At 38.1% G+C, this 19,699-nt stretch overlaps 2 protein-coding genes across 2 annotated transcripts; both read right to left on the bottom strand.

Annotated features, from left to right (window-relative positions):
- Positions 1–1,590: 1,590 nt before the first annotated feature.
- On the bottom strand, positions 1,591–7,840 carry LOC144636787 (uncharacterized). Its single transcript, XM_078495987.1, has 7 exons — positions 7,507–7,840; positions 6,284–6,346; positions 5,350–5,581; positions 4,215–4,368; positions 3,610–3,833; positions 2,585–2,653; positions 1,591–1,779 (listed from the first exon to the last, which is right to left on the bottom strand). Exons 1-7 carry the CDS (start codon positions 7,567–7,569, stop codon positions 1,760–1,762), a joined length of 825 nt encoding a protein of 274 aa, XP_078352113.1. The 5' UTR covers positions 7,570–7,840; the 3' UTR covers positions 1,591–1,759.
- LOC144636790 (uncharacterized) lies at positions 1,591–18,380 on the bottom strand. Its single transcript, XM_078495991.1, has 7 exons — positions 18,322–18,380; positions 17,296–17,527; positions 16,146–16,299; positions 15,014–15,237; positions 11,978–12,046; positions 10,689–10,792; positions 1,591–1,676 (listed from the first exon to the last, which is right to left on the bottom strand). Exons 2-6 carry the CDS (start codon positions 17,471–17,473, stop codon positions 10,773–10,775), a joined length of 645 nt encoding a protein of 214 aa, XP_078352117.1. The 5' UTR covers positions 17,474–17,527; positions 18,322–18,380; the 3' UTR covers positions 1,591–1,676; positions 10,689–10,772.
- Between the last annotated feature and the right edge of the window lie 1,319 nt (positions 18,381–19,699).

Genomic DNA, 19,699 nt, shown 5'->3' on the forward strand with positions numbered 1-19,699 from the left:
TGATATCGGGAACAGGAATTTTGTTTACCTTAGCGTAATACGCATTTTTTCATTTTGTATGAACCATTTAACTCAACAAGAAATCCTCTCTTAGACCACAGAGCAAAATAGAACCAGACAATTAGAAAGGGCTTGTACAAGATATAAGTTAAAGAGACAAGTTATATTTTATGCGGTTTAGTGTAAGAAAGGAAACAGACATCAAAGCGGTGTAAATAAGCAAGCAGCCTTTGACCTTACTGGCGGCAAAGTATCGTATTCGTATATCGGTTGTCACGCAAAAAAGGAAATAACGCTACTAGGCACGTCTATAAAGCCACAGGGCTTCTTGTTTGTGTCTTTCTTTAATACTGCGACGAGTTGACCTTTAGCATGTGTCTTAGTGAATGGGGGAATTCAGGGAATTTTGAACTGTTTTCCAAAATGGTTTAGTGTAATACTCGAATTGAACACACGCAAGGAAAAAAATGTCCAAGGGATCTACAAGTTGTTTTTTAACTAGTTTAATCAGCGCAAATTTCAACTTGCACCAGCTAGTAAAGGCACACATCTGGTTCGACTATTACGGTCTATTACATCTTTGAAATCCGAATCTAAAAGATTGGAACGACAAAAAAAAGTTTTTTTTTTCTGACATATTGTCGACATACCTACAGTTCTGTCAGTTATTCTGTAAGGAGCAATCCTGTTTAAGAACAAAGCCGAAGATGAGATACCACATCAATATTTCTGTTTGCGTGATAACTTCACTTAATATTCTCCTTTTGACACATTATTTGACATATCTGAAAACTGCTCTGACGTCAACAACCCTTTACCCTAACACGCGCCAAAATGGTTTTCTTGTAACGCAAACAGAAATTTGACAACAGCTTTATCTTCTAATTCATACTTTAACAATACCCACCGCAAATATAATATCAAAACACAAACCTACCGTAAAGATAAATTCATTTTCCATGTAAAAAACTACCTATTTAAGCAACATATGTGAGATAAAATCTCCTTATCAGATTTGGCGGTATTACTAAAGATAGTACTTCATGTAATATATTACATTATACACATACCTCATAATGCAAACATTTACACTATATGTCTCACACGCGTAAATAAGCACTTTAAAACTCGACAAGAGAAAACGCGCAATACGAAGAACAGCATCCCGGTGCATCTTATCAGCAAAATGTATCTATGTAAATATGGCTATTTCTTACCTTGTTTCCTTGCTACTTTATCACTTCGTTACCTTACGAGAGGTCTTACACAAAGCACTATTGTGAGCTACCAAGTCTACTCGGATAATCTCGTGTTACGTCACGGTCACGTCGTTCACGACGTGACCGCGACGTAACACGAGACAAAAAGGTAACGTTCGCCAAATTCCTCGCCTAAGCATGGCTGTGTGCTTTTTGGCAAACAAAGCTGAGTAAACAACCCTAACACACTGCAGCCCTCGTGGTTAACAAATGTCTGCTAAGCGCGATAGCAAGACATCTACGTATGGAGGGTATTGAGATTTAGTTTTTAATAGGTTATACTGTTGCCATGGTAATCTGTTATGTCAAGAGAATGATCACAGCTTGTCAGTTTAATTTTAAGGAGTTCAACATTTTATTTCGTGACTTTCCGATATAAATAGCTTAAGTTTTATATTGCATCCGAGGACTCCAAGCAAAACTTGTCCAGAGCCCAGTGGATGTAGAGAACATGATATCCATGTGACAGTCACGTGAACATGAACATGGTAGATGGGCAATTAACCTCGGCCGGCACCAGCTGAAAATTTATAAAATAGAAAAGAAATTAGAACGACACTATTCACTGTAATCCGGCCTCAAGAGTCCTCATGGGCCCGATGAGGATAAGTAAGTAGTAAGAATTCACTGTAATAAAATAAGTTTAATTATGTTTTCTTTTTAGGTAGCAAGTTAGTTAGTTAAGAGCCTGGTTGTTCAATTAGCGCTTAGGTATGAGCCAAGCGAGTATCAGAGTAAGCTTCTAATTGTTTTTAATTTGTATTTGACTTAATTCATTTGGATGACCTCAAACTGCAAGAAAAATATGGTTAACCCTGAGTGGACCCCCATTTGGAAGAGGCGTGATTTATGGTGATCTTATCTTTTAGGGCTGCCGCGAGGAAATGCAAAGAAACCCTGCCTTACTTCATAAGTAGCTTAGGTTGATCAGGATATGAAGTCTCTTTATAGATGAAAGCATTCGATGGCAACTTCTTATCGTTATTACTGTTTGTCTTTTTTTTTTTTTTTTGGTTTTTTTTTTTTTGGGGGGGGGAGTTAAATTAAGCTTGAGCCACGCCCACATTGGTCTTCTTTTGGGGTTTAATTTAAATTTAATTTCAGACTTCCCCACTTCTTTAACAATAGAGTCCCTCCCAGTTCGGGGGTCACGGTTGGTTTTGGTTTTACATCTGTTTGTATGATAAAATGGGGCGAGTAGTTTAAACAAATCATTAAGCGTAGTAATGCAAAAACAAAACAAACGCTAATTACGTACATATACTTTCGACATTCCAGTGAAAGTCGTTCTATGGCAAAGAGGACAAGTGAACCGTCATACTTACGTTTCATCCCGCCGGACGGATATGGGTATTTATCTCCCTGACCGAAACATTTGATGCTGGAAGGCTTTTCTAATCATAAAATAACAAAACCAACAACTTAGGGAAGGACCATTATTTTCTTGGAGGGGATGAAAAATTTTCCTCGGCAAACCTTTTTTTCCAAAATCCAAATATGTTTTGTTATACATATCTTTTTGAAAACAATTTATTTGGTCTTTCTAGGCCCTGCAAACAATTTTTTTTTTCAATAAAATAATAAATAATAATAACAAAATAATTATCCATCCTTTGGAAAGTGCTTTTATATAACACCGAGTTTAAACACTTGTCGCAGTCGCAGCCGGCGACTGAAAAGAAAAATAAAAAAATTGCTACTTTATCGCTTTGCCAGTTTTTTTTTCTTTCGTTCTTATCCCGCAATAAACTATTTTCCTTTTTTTCACGTGCAGAAGAGACAAATTTAAAAGTTAGAACGACAACTGTATCATCTACTCTTCAATAGATGAATAGCTCACACCCTAAGTTTCATCCACAAACTGAACTTTGCCCTACGTGGAACAAACAAAATTGATTTACCTTTCCATTGTACTAGATGAATTTTACAAAAAATGAAGAATCAAATACCAAACATAACACAATTACCTCCTATGCAAGCCACTAAAAAATAAATGAATTCTGATAATTATTATATAAATTTTCAACTGATGAAGTTCATTTTGAGATGCTTATCTTTACGAAATAATCTTCTATCGAATGAAAGTGATGTAACACATACGTAATTTTTTTTTCTTTTTTTCTACTACATGGCTATGATCGTTATAAGTTTCGCTTCAGTAAAGTTTTACGCCTTTGCAATACTGTGTATATTTATTGACATGCAAATAAAGCTTGTTACGGCCTTATGCGTCTACTGGCGCGATGAGTTATGATGATGATGATGATGATGATGATGATGATGATGATGATGATGATGATGATGTTGATGATGATGATGATGAAATACCAGTACCAATTATTCTACTAACTTGTACATTTCATTCCTTTGTATTGCACACTGGTTGGAAAACTGACGTCATTTCTTATCTCAGAAATGGTTGTCTCCACTTGTTTACCATTGATGGCGGTTAAGCGCACTTTCAGAGGAGTCGAGAATTTACCAAGTCCCGTGCCAACGAAAAAGTTATCGGTTTGTCGAGCCAGGCAGTGGTACTTGCCGTTCACTAACACTTCTATTCCGGCTGTCGGGACTCTTAAAAAGAAAAAAATTTGATTAATGAAAAGCCTAATACTGTAAATTTTGAAAACTTGGTGGTACTTCAAAACAATACACGGTCCCTTGATGATAAACGTTTTCACACTCCTCATTTATTTGTTTAAAAACAAGTTTGCTTATTTATTCAGGTCTATACCAAAAATTATTTATCGGCTGATAATACATATTCCTTTGCGTTGTTTCTGTAATTTTCACCACCGCGGTCCCCAACCCAAAAAAGTGAAATAATTACAGCTTTCCCATCTGAAATCAACAGTTTGCCCTAACAATTCGCTACTGTAAGATAAACGGAGGCAACTGAACTATTTATGCTCTGGCATTAAGTATAATAAATCAAACAATAAACAGATGTCTAACTTGGTGTTTCTGGCCTGTAGCTTGATGTACCAAGGATTGCTCCCTTGGAAACGCAGTTGGATTTTTCCATCGCTTCCTGGGATGGTCGGGCAATCGATGGCCTTATAACTGATTTTCCATCGGCCATCACCCTGTTTGTATAAATCCAATCCCGCTGAAATGATATTAATAATAATAAGCTTAAAAGAATGTTACTTGGACGTATTGAAACGACTGTAAAAAGTAAATTGTTTGGGCCAAAAATAAACAGTAGTTTGATTGATAGTGTGTCCTTCAAGGTGACGGAAAGGTCCTGGAAACGATCGGCTGTGTGAGGCACTTACCTCGTCTAGATTTTAACCCAAACTTTTTAAAGAAAAAACGCTGAGGTGGTGAAATGATCCCAAGTTGAACACAATTGATTTTTCTAAAAGAACTGAATATAACATGAAAAATGCTGAAAAAAGTGTCTCAGATTTCAAAATTTTCTTTCCAGGCCCCACTAGCGGCTCGTGCCTTCGACACTCACAACATTTGCCTCATCTATGGCAAACGGCCTGGTTACGGCCCAGACCTGAAAAATCAAACTAAAGGAACGACTGCCTCCTAGGTCAAGCTATTCTAGAACAGTTCTTGGTAATTGTCATAATGATCCAAAGATTTATAAACAGCTGGACCCATATTTTATTTGAAAACTGTATCAACTATTCGCCGAACTCAATGTGTTGATATATTGAAGAATTCACCAACGTAGTGCCTAAACATCAGCTAGCCAGATGAAGTAAAAAATAATGTAAGAACACACAAAAAGAATGGGAGGTGCGGTGGCCTAATGGTTAGCGCGCTGGACTCCGGATCGAGCGGTCCATGTTCGAGGCTTGGCCTGGTTCACTTTGTTGTGTTCATGGGTTAAGACACTTCACTCTCATAGTGCCTCTCTCCACCCAGGTGAATAAACTGGTACCGGTAACATAATGCTGGGGGAAGTACCCTGCGATGGACTAGCATCATTCAGGGGGGGGGGGGAAGAAATATCCCTAACCGCTTAATGCTACGGAAACCGGGATAAGCTCCGGCAGTATGGGCCGCATGAGTCGAGGCTTCCCGTTTTCTACACACAAAAAGAAACAAGGCATAATAACAAATTCGATCTTACTCTGTCCACAGCCAGCAGCGCATTGGTCGACCACCACCGCCTTTGTTTTTCCAACAATGGGATTATTTCCACTGCCCTCTCCATTGCCTGTGATCTCAAGGCACATGCCACATCCAAGTGATTGCTGATAGGTTGCAGGCCCAGCAGCAACAAGAATCCATCCTTCTTGAGTGGCCATTGGTGAGTACGGGTCGAGGGTACACTGACCCTTCCCGGGGTTGTGGTATGTGCCCTGAAATTGCAAAAAATTTTGATGGTGGTTAATGTACGTTTTTGTTTAAGACGTAATTTGTTGTTTGGTTTCAAGGCTCTTGGCTTCCTTCATATGCTTACAGGTCATTCATGTCCTCACCCTTAAGAAATAAATAGTAACATTGAGTGCTACATTTCCCGCGCTTTGTTTGCTGGGCAGTGAGAGAAACAAACAAACAAAAGAAAGGGCAGCTGTATTCACCTAACTAATCGCACGATGCGAATCTTTGGTGAACAGCATGTGACTATAGAGGGTGTTATGATGATTCATTGCATGGGCCCTATCCCGTGACCTCATAATCGTGACATAATGTCACACAATTCACCCAACGCTAATGTCGGGTAGGGTTGAAAACATTAAAACCCTATTTGTATACAAATATTCCCCTTCCTTTTGCTTTTGAAGAACCTCTGTTGTTTAACTTGTACCTTGAAAATGTCACCTGACTCCAGGCTGTAACATTTTAGTTATTTAAAAGTAATTATTAAACATGTAAAAATTGCGTTTTTAAGCTCATGCGGTGTTGCTATGGCAACCTCTTGATGGTCACACAGGTTGCTGGGTGTTCGTCAGTCACACGGCTAACTAAAAAATCTTCAAGCAAAGATGTAATGCTTTTTTAAAAATTAAAAATATCACCACAATATTTAAATAATATAATCAATGGATAAATATACTTACATCACCGTATGTTCTCGTTTTATAGCGACTGAGAATGAGTTCCACTCTTTTGAGAGTATTAGCCTAAAACGTTTAACAGTTTTTCAGGAAAAAAAAAAAGTCAGGACAAACGAAATAAATAATAATATACAATAGCATTGACGTTAATCCTTTAAATATGTGTTATCTAGATAGTATTAACTTTAGAAGAAGAAGAAGAAGAAGAAGAAGAAGAAGAAGAAGAAGAAGAAGAAGAAGATATCTTACTGTTTAGGTCCAGGAAAGTCAAATTAATTTGCTTTTTCTTTCTTCGTACGTTTGTATGTTTTTTATATAGACCACATTTCATCCCAATGTATCAAGCCCAGTGAGTCGTTACGCCTGCCCTAGTGTCTAACAAATCCGGCGGAGTGTGCCTTCCGCGGAAACGAATTCCCGAACCCACGAAAATAAAGCTGTTTACCAACGGCCAAAGAGGAAAATGTTAATTTTTACTTTCACAGACAATTTGGTAAAATTCGATTTTCTTTACGTCCCCCACCCCCCTTCCTCCTTTGCGAGGGGTATGCATGAGTTCAGAGCGGTTTCTACAGGGCACAATATTGCTCACAACGCTTCCACTTTTCTTTTCATCTCTTCAGTGTTGTCAGAGTTAAAAATTATCAATGTCATTAAAACTCTGCATTCAGTACCTACCGTATAAAACAACTATTTTTCAGGAGTTTAGTTCTTTTTTTTCTCGCGATTTTTTTTTTCGCGATCAGCCAAAAAAGCCAGCGGAAAAATATACCCTCGCATAATAATCTTTCGCAAACATTTACACCGAACGGTCAAAATTACGAAAAACCTTAAACCTGAGTTTAGGTCTCACTCCAGTTTTGGGTTATTTGATCTCGTTCATAGCTTTTATTTCATAGATTTGATTTTTTTTTATCGTCGATCTTACTTTATGATGGAAGTCAAGAAAACACGGAAGCGCGAGTCACGATTAACTACGATTACCTATATAACGGTACATGAAGCTTCCTGAGTGACTCATGTTATTCAAACTGGCTGCTTCCTCGACTTGAAAGTCTACTAATTTTAAAATTTTGTTTTATCTTGTTTCATGTAGCACAAACGTCCTGGGAACCTTAAAAAGTAGTTCTCGCAATAGATTAATCACTCAAACACAAAAAATCGACGGATTGGTAAAATAAATCCTACTAATTTTTTATCCTTAACAGTGATAACTCGACCCCTACCTCTATCACAGTCCCAATGAACGCTAGTGCGATCAGGGTAATGAGTACTCGCTTAGACTCCATATCCACAGATCCTGTCTTGTCCCTGCGGTATATATCCTTCCTCCTTAGTTTCTTTGCAAGTGTTTGTCTCAAAGAGAATACCCTGATCTTTTTATTACGCACGTAAGAACAAAGCTGTTCAAGATTTATTTACCATTTAAAGAAAAACTCGCAACAGCTGCTTAAAGAACAATAAAAGTTGAACTAAAAACAATAAAAGTTGAAGTTGAAGATGTTAAACTATTGGCAGACTATTAACAGGCAATTTGTGCGAGGCAGTAAGTTGTTTTGGTATAGCACATAAAGTCAGACAACTGAAACAACACTATCAACACGTTCAGCTAGAGTAAAAGACCTCGTAAAATGGTTTGAGCAGAGATAACAATGGGCAATTTTGAAAATCAAACAACCCTTTCTTTACACGGAATCTGCTGAATAGAGTCAATTGTCCTATTTAACACCAGACATAAAAGGTAACGTTCGCTACATTCATTGCCTAAGTCTAGCTGTGTTCTTTGGCAAACAAAGCTGAGAAAACAACTCTGAAATACTGCAGCCCTCGTTATTAAGAAATATCCGCTGAGCGCGATAGCAACTGAACATCTACGCTCTGTATACAACCGGTGACGTGTAAATTTAAAAATGCAAAATCTTCGGCAATACACAGTCGAGACCATTATTTTAAACGAAAAAACAAAAGTATTTCTTAGAGAAAAAATAGTTCCTTAATTTGGTAAACATCACGTTCACACCTTTTGGGTGCAAAATAAACTTCTATTTTACTCTTTTAGTTGCTATGTAGCCAGTACAAATGCTTCAAAATCTCATAACTGACATCGTTTTCTATTAGTACTGTCGACAAAATTGCCTTAGGATGAGTAAGGTTCGCTTTGCACCCTTTTTATCTAAATGTCTTAATAAATCAATACAAAGTTAGACTATAATAGTAAGCTTATAGGGGAGATAAAGAACGGTAGTGAAATTTGATATATTTAACAATTATCCTGCGAAATCGCGCGGAATATCGCCTGATACTTAGCCGACGAGGCCGTAGGCTGAGTTGGCTAAAATCAGCCGATATTCCGCAAAATTGAGCAGGATAATTGTTTTCTTATTAAACAAATGGTCAACAAAACACATTTTAGAGGTAGAAAAACTGTAATTATGCAGCGCTTTACATGACTTCGGACGAATCTTCACAACCTACGTATATCGCAGGATATCTGTTTTGTACAGATGACAGATAACGTTAACATTTTGACCATATATGGGCAGCGCGTTCATTTGTTAAATAATATTAACCAATATTTGAAGCATTTGTCAGCAATCGTCCAGGTTTATTTATATCATCTGTAGACCATACGCGTTATAGGGCATAATAATTGGGCCTTTTAATCGTTGCAAAGAGCTTACCGAGAATCTGAATATTAAGCAATTATTGGATGAGGTTGAGATGTATCTGATATCAAAACCGAGGTCTGTGTTATCTGCCGAAGCCGAAGGCTGAGGGGCACGACCCGTTTGTTCCGATTCATGTGAAACCGAATTCAATAATTGTTTTATTATACGTTTTCAAACAATTTGCCATAACTTCCTTATCGCCGGCGTAAACTTCGAGAACGCCAGCGGTTTATCTGTGGTTCCTCCAGGTTCTTCTCCTTCAGATAATCATCAGATTTTACAATTTTTTTGTTTTCTTTGTGTTTAGAATTTATTCTGATCAACGCCCCTCGGAAACGGAGGCGAATCGCTCCGCCATATTAAAAGTTTGACAGCACTACACGGACGAGGGGCTGGAACAGACTTGAACTCGACATGATAACCATCTGCTGCAGAATTGGGTCATGTCAAGTCACATGCACAATGACGAGCGCCGACCAATCACGTGTTCAAAGTAATTCTAATGTATAATAATACCACTTGTTAGTACTGGTTGTCCTCAGGCTAACTGCAAACTATGTGATAATTTTTCCCTTTATCAAGGTTATAACAAAGTTGACCTGGAAGACGTTTTCTTAGTGGTTAAGGAAAGGAATTCATTGCCGATCCACGTTCCTAACTATGTTCTTCAAAGTAAACCTAGAGCTGCGCCCTTAACCTTACTTCGCATCTGAGCACAAGATAGGAAGAAGTGATTCACAGAGTGTTATGATCGTCCAAACCGTCAGGAAAATAAAAGCACCATTCTTTCCTACACTGGCTGTGTGGACAAGGTAATGTCTGCTGCTGAAAAGCTTGTTGAAATGGTCTTTTCGCTGTATTCGCAAAACTTTCCGGCGACATTATTTTTCCCAGATTCGCATCTTAAAAACATTATCTCCCAGTCCCTATCTTTCTTCGCCCTTCCCAGCCTGCTCCGCAACCACCATTTCATTTTTCCCCAGTCTTTCATCACTTTTGAGAATCCGAGTCCCGAATCTGCCGCCAACTACAAAGAGGGATTTCTCAGTTTGACAACGACACCGAAGTTTATTTTAATTAGGAAGCGGTTGGCGGCAGGTTAAATAAATGTATCAGGCGTTCTTTTTTTTCCCTCTCACTTTCAAAAAAAGAACGCCTTATTGCAGGTTAAGGGAGGGGGTTTTCGGCAATTTCTTGGCTATGGGTTAAAATTTCAGCGCATTTCTCAGCATCAGTAAAAATCGTGGGGTGCGATACTTTTTTATTGACTCATACTATTATTTTGGAATGGTTAGTATGCTGGACCCCGGATCGAGCGGTCTCGGTTCGACCCCTTGGCGGAGTCATTGTGTTGTGCCTCTCTTTACGCAGGGGTATAAATGGGTGCCGGTGAACTAATGCTGAGGTTAACCCTGCGATGGATTAGCATGCCATCCAGGGTGGAGTAGAAATACTCCCAGTCGTTTCATGTTTCTCAAACCGGGATAAGCTCTGATCTGATGGGCCACTAGGCGGAGAATATCGCCTGGGTACTTTTGTTCTTGTTGTTGTTGACTTGTTGTTGTAAGGTGGCTGATGACGATTTCCACTCAGTGAGTTGATACTACAATAAATTGTGTTTTTAAAAGGGTTTTACTGATGTCATTGTCATCTGTTATGTCAACTGAGAATGACCACAATTTGTTTAATTTTAAGGAGTTCAACATTTTATTTCGTGACTTTTAGAAATTAATTAGCTGAAAACATGTCCAGAGCCCGGTGGATGCAGAAAACACGATGCCCATGTGACAGTCACGTGAACATGGAAATGGTAGATCGGGCAATTAACCCCGGCCGGCACCAGCTGTAAATTTATAAAAAATAAAAAAAAATTAGAACGGAAATATTCACTGTATCGAACACAAAACCGTTAAAGAAATTTTAAGTAATGAGTTTTTTTCTTTTTATGTAGCAAGAGAGCTATCAATTACCAAATTAGTTAGCTAAGAGCCTGACGAGCCTGGTTGTTCAATTAGCGTTAAGGTTTGAGCCAACCCAGTATTGGAGTAATAATAATAATAATAATAATAATAATAATAATACTTTTTATAGGGGAAAAATAAAAAAAAAGCCCATAAAAAAAAAAAAAAAAAAAAAAAAAAAAAAAAAATAAAAAAAAAAAAAAAAAAAAAAAAAAAAAAAAAAAAAAAAAAAAAAAAAAAAAGTAAGGTTCCAGTTAATTTTAATTATAATTTTACTAAATTTCTTTGGATAATTTCCAACTTAAACAAAAAAATATGGTTTAACCCCTGAAGGAACCCCCATTTGGAAGAGGCGGGAATATTCGTCGCTATCATTTAGATTGAAGGTATTTTTTAGGGCTTCCGCGAAGAAATAAAAAGAAACCCTGTCATATACTGTGTTGGTAGCAGGATATGACGTTTTTTTTCATAGATAAAAGCATTCGATGAGAAAGTCTTATCATTTTAAATGTGTGTCTGTTTTTTGGCGGGAAGAGGTTAAACTAAAGCTTGCATTACGCCACGCCCAGATTGGTGTGCTTTTGGGGTTTTATTTATATGTTATTTTAGACATTCCCACTTTAAACAATGGAGCCTCTCCCAGTTCGGAGGTCACGATTGTTTTTGGTTTTACATCTGATTGCATAAAAGTGGCACGAGTGTTTTATACCAATCATTAAGCGAAGTAATACAAAACCGAAATCATGTGCAGAGATAACGCAGCGGTGAGAGCGCTCGCCTCCTACCAATGTGGCCCGGGTTAGATTCCCGGACCCGGCGTCATATGTTTGTTGAGTTTGTTGCTGTTTCTCATCCTTGTTCGGAGAGTTTTTTCTCCGGGCTCTCCGGTCTTCCTCCCTCCATAAAAACCAACACTTCTAAATTCTAATTCGATCGGGAATCCAAAAGGCCATTAGACCTTCAACCGCAAAATTATTAAGTGCAACCTTCGTAAATTAATGTCAATTTTTATTTCATTTAAAAGTCGCTCGATGACCAGTAATGAAACAGTAAACAGTCATACTTACGCTTCATCCCGCGGGGTGGAAACGGGTATTTATCTCCCTGACCGAAACATTTGATGTTGGAAGGCTTTTCTAATCATAAAATAACAAAACCAACAACTTAAAAGTTGCTTTTATATAACACCAAGTTTAAAAATTTGTCGCAGTCGAAGCCGGCGGTTGAAAAAAATTGAAAAATGTGCTACTTTATCGCTTTGCCAGGTGTAGTTTTCCTTCGTTCTTACCCCGAAATAAACTATTTTCGAATGTCCCACGTGCAATGAAGACGAATGACTAAAAGTTGTTTCCAACTTTAACACCAGAATTCCCCATCCCAAATTTAAAAGCTAGAACGACGGTTTGCTACAAAATCAACACAACTGTTCTGTGCCATCGTACTTTTCAATAGCTGAATAGTTATTGCGGCCTTCAGTGATATGCAAACTCTGTAAGTCAATCCTCAACCAATGGTTTTCGCTTTTTGCTGCAGTCAATCATCACAGCGGACCTCTCGGGACTCGGGAAACATAAGTTCACTTCGACCGGGTCAAAAGAATCCGTGTACCTTAGTGCCAACCGATTTTTAATTGCGTAGGAAAATGAAATTCAAATCTATTTTCGTTTTTCTTCCGCGCTGTAAAAATGGAGTGATTAAAGTCTCATTTTTAAAACAAAGCGACGTAGCTGTTCACATTCAGCAGGGAACGGAAAAATGTTTGCAACTCAAAAAATATACTGTCATAAGAAGAGGTAATTTTGTAGTTATACCCACATAAGTATTCATGACTATAATTCTTAAATTGGAACACATCCTTACCTCTGAGAATAACATTCATGATACTTATGTGGGTATAAGTACAACTTACTTCTTCTTAAAAATGTACGATTAAGTGATACACTGTGCGAATCCTGGCCAATGAAAAACATTTAGTTGCTCAGGTGGGCCGTACCCACGACCTTCGGGTTACATGGCCACTACCCATTGGTCATGTAACTCGAATTCAATACGAAATTCCAAACAAGCGATAATTCAAATCCGATTTTACAGTGCGAATACTCGAACCGGGACAGTTGGAACAAAGTTAACCAATGACAACGTTAATTGAGAACAAAGGATGTCGACCTTTTTCGTTAACAGACCAATGACGTTCAAGAACGCAAACAATAGATTTACAGAAAAATTTGAAAACTCAACAACGTTGCAAATAGTTGCGGACCTCTCAGGAAACTCGCCTTGTTTTTGATTGGTTAGTTTCGATCCTTAATTTTTAAGAGGTCGTAGATAGAGATCGTAGATAGAGTCAGTTAGACAAGTTATACAAGATGTATGTTACAATATCATCTTCGCGAAAAGTTTACAAATCAAACTACGAACCGTGAATTTTCTCTTCACGGCCAGGAGTTGTGAATTGAATATTCCACACTGTGTTCGCTCTTGTTTGAAAATTTTCACTCCGGAAATAAAATGAAGACTGTGAAATCAAATTCACGCCTAATTATTTTCATTTCGCTCTAGCTTTTCAGTAGCTTTGCTCTGTCTGTTGCCTTGAAATCGATGCGAGTCACTTCTTCGCCAATGTTAACAAATTGCTTTTACACCTTCGTATGACTTTGAAATTCACGAAAACAGAATACTTATATCGTCGGTCAATGCCGTTTAACTGTCCACAAGTTACCACTTTACATTTTTTGACACGATTTGAGGCCACGTGAAATGTAAACATCAGGTCGAATGTTGTTTTCTCTTGTTTGCTCACGGACTCATTTTGTCGGTTATCTACTGTTACAACTTTGTAAACTCGCGGTTTTCGTGAAAGAGGAGTTTGTTCCGTTTCGTCATTGAGTCTTCAATCTTTATGTGGTTTTATAAAATTACCACAGGCTAAAGTCACTGAAACTTTTATGGGAGAAAATTCATTTCAAGCGGCGAATCAAAGCAAAATTGCCATTCATAAAATATGCAAGGTCAGTTGTCGCTGTGGCGGCATCCCAAATCTTTCTTGTTTTGTCTTTCGTCAGAAACAAAAAATAATCACAACAAACACGAGTATGTAACTTAAAAGAGTGAAAACAACTGACTTTTCAAACATGAAATCTAGAACGTTTCTATTCACTTTCTGCTCACATGCGACATAAGACACTGCATACGACGGAATAGGCATTTCAGTGAGACGTTCTTTGAAACAATTCCATCCCGTTTCGCGTCTTTGCGCTTGTCGTGAATAAAAGCGTCCTTTTATTCTTTACTTTGCTATCACCAACGAAGAGCAATACAATTTTATCAGAAAATTTCTTTTGAAGAATTTTTCAGTCTGTGAAATCCAACTTTTGATTTATACGGTTTTACGAGCGCTACTGAAAATTCGGTGCAGTCAGTGAAAATTTAGGATCGAAACTATCCAATCAAATACAAGGCAAGTTTCCTGAGAAATCCGCAACTGTTTCAACCGTTGTTGACTGTTTAAATTTTGTTGCAAATCTATTGTTTGCGGTGTTGGACGATATTGGTCCAGTTCTAAAAAAGGTCGCCATTCTTTGTTCTCAATTAGCGTTGTGATTGGTTAACTTTGTTCCAACTGTCCGGGTTCTAATATTCGCACTGTAAGCGATAAAAAAGCATAAAGTGAATTTTAATTCCGTTTTACTCCAGGCGAAGAAAATTAAGAAAAACGAAAATGAATGTCGGATGTCGTTTTTCATAGTGAAAAAAACGGATTTTAGAAATGGGACTTCAATTCCATTTTTACAGAGCGAAAGAAAAAAGAAAAAAGAAAATACATTTGAATTTGATTTTCCTATGAAATTGATAATCGGTTGGCCCTGACGAACACGAATTGAAAGGTCGCCTCTATCAGAAGTGATTGAAGGATTTCGATCCATTTTGTTTGTTTCTGTTTTTTATGGTTCGTTTGCCGTCGCCTTAATTATGATTGACGGCAGCGAAAAACGCAATCGTTAGCTGAATTTGGATTTCTGAGTTCGCATATCACTGAAAACGTAACAACACCCTAGATTTCATCCACAAACTGAACTTTTTGATTCACAGTGCGTTCTACTTACTTCGACCTTTGATTCCTTTGTACTGCACACTGCTTGGAAAACTGACGTCATTTTTGATCTCAGAAATGGTTGTCTTCACTCGTTCACCAGTGATGGCGGTTAAGCGCACTTTCAGAGGAGTCGAGAATTTACCAAGTCCCATGCCAACGAAAAAGTTATCGGGTTGTCGAGTCAAGCAGTGGTACTTGTTGTTCACCAGCACTTCCATTCCAGCGGTCGGGACTCTTGAAAAAAAGATAACACTATTAACGAAAATCTGTTACTTTTGAAAACTTGTTGAGACATCAAAACAATACACGGTCCATTGTTGATGAACGTTTTCACGCTCCTCATTTGTCTGTCAGGGAACAAGTGTACTTATTTATTCGGTTCTATAACAAAAATTATTTACCGGCTGATAATACGTATCCCTTTTCGCTGTTTTTGTAGTTTTCTGCACCGCGGTCCCCCACACACAATTCTAACAATTCCCTACTGCAACATAAACTTTTAGACAAGCTGTAGCGGAGCTCCAGCGCGCGAAGTGCTCCAGCGGAGTGCCATTGGTAAGAAAATTTGGTAAACCCATGAGGCCGAAAAATTTTGGTTATCGAATGAGTGTACGCGCGCCTGCGCCTACAGACTCTCGATCGGGGGAGGGGAGTCACAACAGCTGTCAAAACAAGGTACCCGCTGACCAGTATTACGGGCTCAAGTTAACAGCTCATTCAGGTTATGTTTTTAAAGCTAACCGCTGAACAGGTTATAGTTTTCTATTAAATCGCAGGCTCAAATGTCACGTGTTTGTCCAGGGTAATGACAGAATTTTGTACGTGCAATTTCTGCGATTGGAATTGATGATTTATTTCGGCTATGAAGCTTTCTTGAGTAGTATACGTTTAATATTAAATTTCAATAACAGTATTTTCAATGAGAGCATTTTCAGAAATCTTAAAGTGCTGCTATGATCAAATTTTTATCCCTTGCAATTTTAGGCGTTTCATAGAGTATTTAACGAAAGTTTTAAAATGCCGTTTTAAGTGTGGTGCTCCGCTTTTAGGCTCGGCTAAATCTATATATTAATTGATAATTATTCGATTAAACCGTTAATGTCCATCACGCATAATAAATCTAACAGACATTGATGTCTAACTTGGTGTTTCTGGCTTGTAGCTTGATGTACCAAGGATTGCTTCCCTGGAAACGCAGTTGGATTTTTCCATCGCTTCCTGGGATGGTTGGGCAATTGATGGCCTTGTAACTGATTTTCCATCGCCCATCACCCTGTTTGTATAAATCCAATCCCGCTGAAATGATATTAATAATAATACGCTTAAACAATGTTACAACGACTGTACAAAGTGAATTGTTTGAATCAGAGCTGCATTATCTATTATTATTGTTATAATTATTATTATTATTATTATTATTATTATTATTATTATTATTATTAATCAAAGATTAACAGTAGTTTAACTAATAGTGTGTCCTTCAAGTTGACGGAGAGGTTCTGAAAAGGAAACGGCTGCAGATGGTTAATAACAGCCACCACAGCTGGAAAGTCAAACAATACAATATTTAACAAATGGTTAACGCCAAAGCGTATACTATTGAGTTATGGATGTACGCAGGAGGCTGCTAAGCACGAAAAAAGCGTAAGAATCGCACGAGGGGATAACCGAGTTCGACTCTAGCAGTCTAGCTTCTTAAAAGTTTAGCAAGCCTTCCAGGTACTTCCATAACTCAATAGTGTACGTTATGGCGTTTACCATTTGTTTTATAGCACAACATTTAGGCGTTAAGCTTTTCAAATTCACAGGAAAATCGAGAAAATTTGAAAAAACTCGTGAAGTAGTGGCCATTTCTTGTGCCATGTCGCATCAGATCAGCGCGCGCGCTAAGGTTAAAAGCATACGTCAGTGTACACCCATGAGTGAAAAGTAGACGCTGAATTAACCAATCAGAGCGCGCTTTACTTAAGTTGTGCTATAACAAAACGAGCAAAACATATCATTCCGGAGCGTTTGACCGGCATGCAGAAAAACAGTCCTGTCCACTTTGGGCCATCGCTTCCGGTTCTTTCACAAAAATTGTTTACAGTTTGGAACCATTATCCAAAGATTTAAGAACAGCTTGACCCATATCTTATTTCAAAACTGTATCAACTAATCGCCGAACTCAGAGCGCAGATATCGAAGAAATTCACCAACCTAGTGCCCAAAATATTAGCTAGTCAGATGGGGTAAATTACACTGTCAGTACACACAAAAAGAAGCAAGACAACATAACAAATTCGATCTTACTCTCTCCACAGCCACCAGCGCATTGATCAACTATCACCGCCTTTGTTTTTCCGACGATTGGATTATTTCCACTACCCTTGCCCTTGCCTGTAATCTTAAGGCACATGCCACATCCAAGTGACCGCTGGAAGGTTGCAGGCCCAGCAGCAACACGGATCCATCCGTGTTTAGATGCCATCGGTGAGTACGGGTCGAGGGTACACTGACCCTTCCCGGGATTGTGGTATGTGCCCTGAAATTGCACAAATTTGTGACGGTTGGTAATGTACGCTTTTGTTTACAGGGGCTTGGTCGCGGTATTTTAGGTAATTCTATTTATTTCCGTTAATTAAGAGCTGTAAACTTCAAATTGACAGAGAAAAAGTCGTTTATTGGAAAAATCACAGCCACATAACAAACAAGGATTATTTTTGAGCATTGTAAATGACACTTTCAAACAAATTGAGATAAACTTGAAAAATAGTCGGGCCGAGGTTTTCCAAGTTTACCCGAACGCAATCTCGAATTTTGCCCATCCATGCCCCTTTTTGGCCTTTCTGTGTTTTTTATGAGTTATTCTATAATACAGTTTTAAGCCGTTATCGTGATATTTTAGCTAATTCTATAACCAGTTGGTCAGTGCCGAAATTGCCCAAAATTGCGTGAAATAGCCCCTTTAATTTAGGATGTAATTTGTTGTTTGGTTTCAAGGCTCACGGCTTTCATTCTGTATGTTTATGTGTCTTTCCTTCTGGTTTTGAAGAACCTCTATTGTTTAACTTGTACCTTGAAAACCTTCACCTGACTCAAGTATTCAAGGGGCTGTTTACACTTTCTTTCTATATTACACCACCTAAGTGGTGGCTGTAACATTTTTTTGTAATTACAAATAATTATTAAACATGTAAAATACTTCAAGCAACAATCTAATGCATCTTCTTAATTTAAATATAGCACAACAATATTTTAAGAATGCGTTGATCAATAAAAGATAGAGAGGATGTCCACAAATAAAACAACGTCCAAAACATGGACAAATCTACTTACGTCACCTTTCGTTTTCTTTGTATAGCGACTGAGAATGGCTTTCACACTGGAGAGAGTATTAGCCTAAAAACATGCCCACATGTCTGGTTAACAAAGCATCAGATAGTTAGATTACAAAGCATTAGGACAAACGAGATAAATATTGATGAAAATCCTTTAATTTTGTGTTATCATCAGGGAACGTACTAACTTTGAAGAAAACGATATCTTACTCTTTTGGCAAGAAGTTCTCGCAAAATAATGGTCACGCCAACAACAAAAAAACCGACCGATCTCCTACAAATTTTTTTATCCTTAACTGTGATTATTCAACCCTACCTCAATCACAGTCCCAATGAAAGCTAGTGTGATCAGGGGCATGAGTACCCGCTCCATATCCACAGATCTTGTAAAGGTAAAGCTAAAAGAAGCTACGAAAGAAATGACGATCTTTTAAAAGTTGAACCTAAAATAGCATTAAATAACTTTAAAAAACCAAAATAGTTTAACTAAAAAAGTTCAACTTTATCGTTTGTTAGGGCCTGTTTACATGGAGAGAGGGTGCCCCGGCTAACCGAGTTACCCGGCTAGAAGGGATGAAACATAGCCCGCCTTTACATGCAGAATTCACAGCCCTTCTGCCCGAGTTGAGACAGAGTTATTGTAGCGTGTCACAGCGTGAGAAAACCATGTAGCTCCAAATGATTGAAGAAAAGTATGACTTTTAACTGAATAATTAAGGCTAGCCGTCTTCAAACCTATTTTGATGTGCACGCTCTTAGAAGTTTACTGCACGTCCATTTATGGGGGAATTCAATCGAAATTCAACCGTCTTTGGTCACCAAATTGAAGTTAAATTTGTTGTTTCGTGAGTTAGGAAAATCATTCCTACGAAAATTTCGAATTAACTAGCTGTTGCTCAAAGAAAAAATTTCCAGCCTACAGATAAAACTAGTTTGATCTAATTTTGGTCAAATAGCACTGTTTGGGTCCAGAATTTATGCATTTAATGCCATTAACTTCAAATTTAATTTTAGAACACACGCAAAGACTTACCCCAGCAAGCCGGGATAGCCCGGGCATAACCGTTTATATGGCAAAAAGCTATTCCACCTAGAAGGCTGCCCGGGCAAGCAGACCGAGTGCCCCGGCAAGGCGGGTTTCCCGTCTTGCATGTAAACGCGTCGATGCGTTTTCTAAAGAAACGTATGAAAAGTTGGCTCGCCCAGGGTAGCTTGTTAGCCGGGTAACTCGGTTAGCCGGGGCACCTGCCTTCCATGTAAACAGGCTCTTAATATGTGTTTAACCTATTCTAATCCACCCATGTTCCCTTAAAATTTTTTAATGCCCCTTTCTTGTTTTTTTTTTCTATGTTGCTAAGTTTCTTTATACTTAAAGC

Source organism: Oculina patagonica, chromosome 13 (genome assembly GCF_052425735.1).
Source record: "Oculina patagonica isolate OP01 chromosome 13, crgOcupat, whole genome shotgun sequence".
Classification (NCBI taxonomy): Eukaryota; Metazoa; Cnidaria; class Anthozoa; order Scleractinia; family Oculinidae; genus Oculina; species Oculina patagonica.

Excerpts from the sequence above, each read along its gene's own strand:
- LOC144636787 (XM_078495987.1), bottom strand. The coding sequence starts at position 7,569 with ATGGAGTCTAAGCGAGTACTCATTACCCTGATCGCACTAGCGTTCATT. Across the intron at positions 3,834-4,214 it reads CTACAGGCCAGAAACACCAA|AGTCCCGACAGCCGGAATAG; the intron begins GTTAGACATCTG and ends TTTCTTTTTAAG. Across the intron at positions 2,654-3,609 it reads CAAAGGAATGAAATGTACAA|AAAAGCCTTCCAGCATCAAA; the intron begins GTTAGTAGAATA and ends TTTTATGATTAG.
- LOC144636790 (XM_078495991.1), bottom strand. The coding sequence starts at position 17,473 with ATGGCATCTAAACACGGATGGATCCGTGTTGCTGCTGGGCCTGCAACC. Across the intron at positions 16,300-17,295 it reads CGCTGGTGGCTGTGGAGAGA|CGGGATTGGATTTATACAAA; the intron begins GTAAGATCGAAT and ends ATATCATTTCAG. Across the intron at positions 15,238-16,145 it reads CTACAAGCCAGAAACACCAA|AGTCCCGACCGCTGGAATGG; the intron begins GTTAGACATCAA and ends CTTTTTTTCAAG.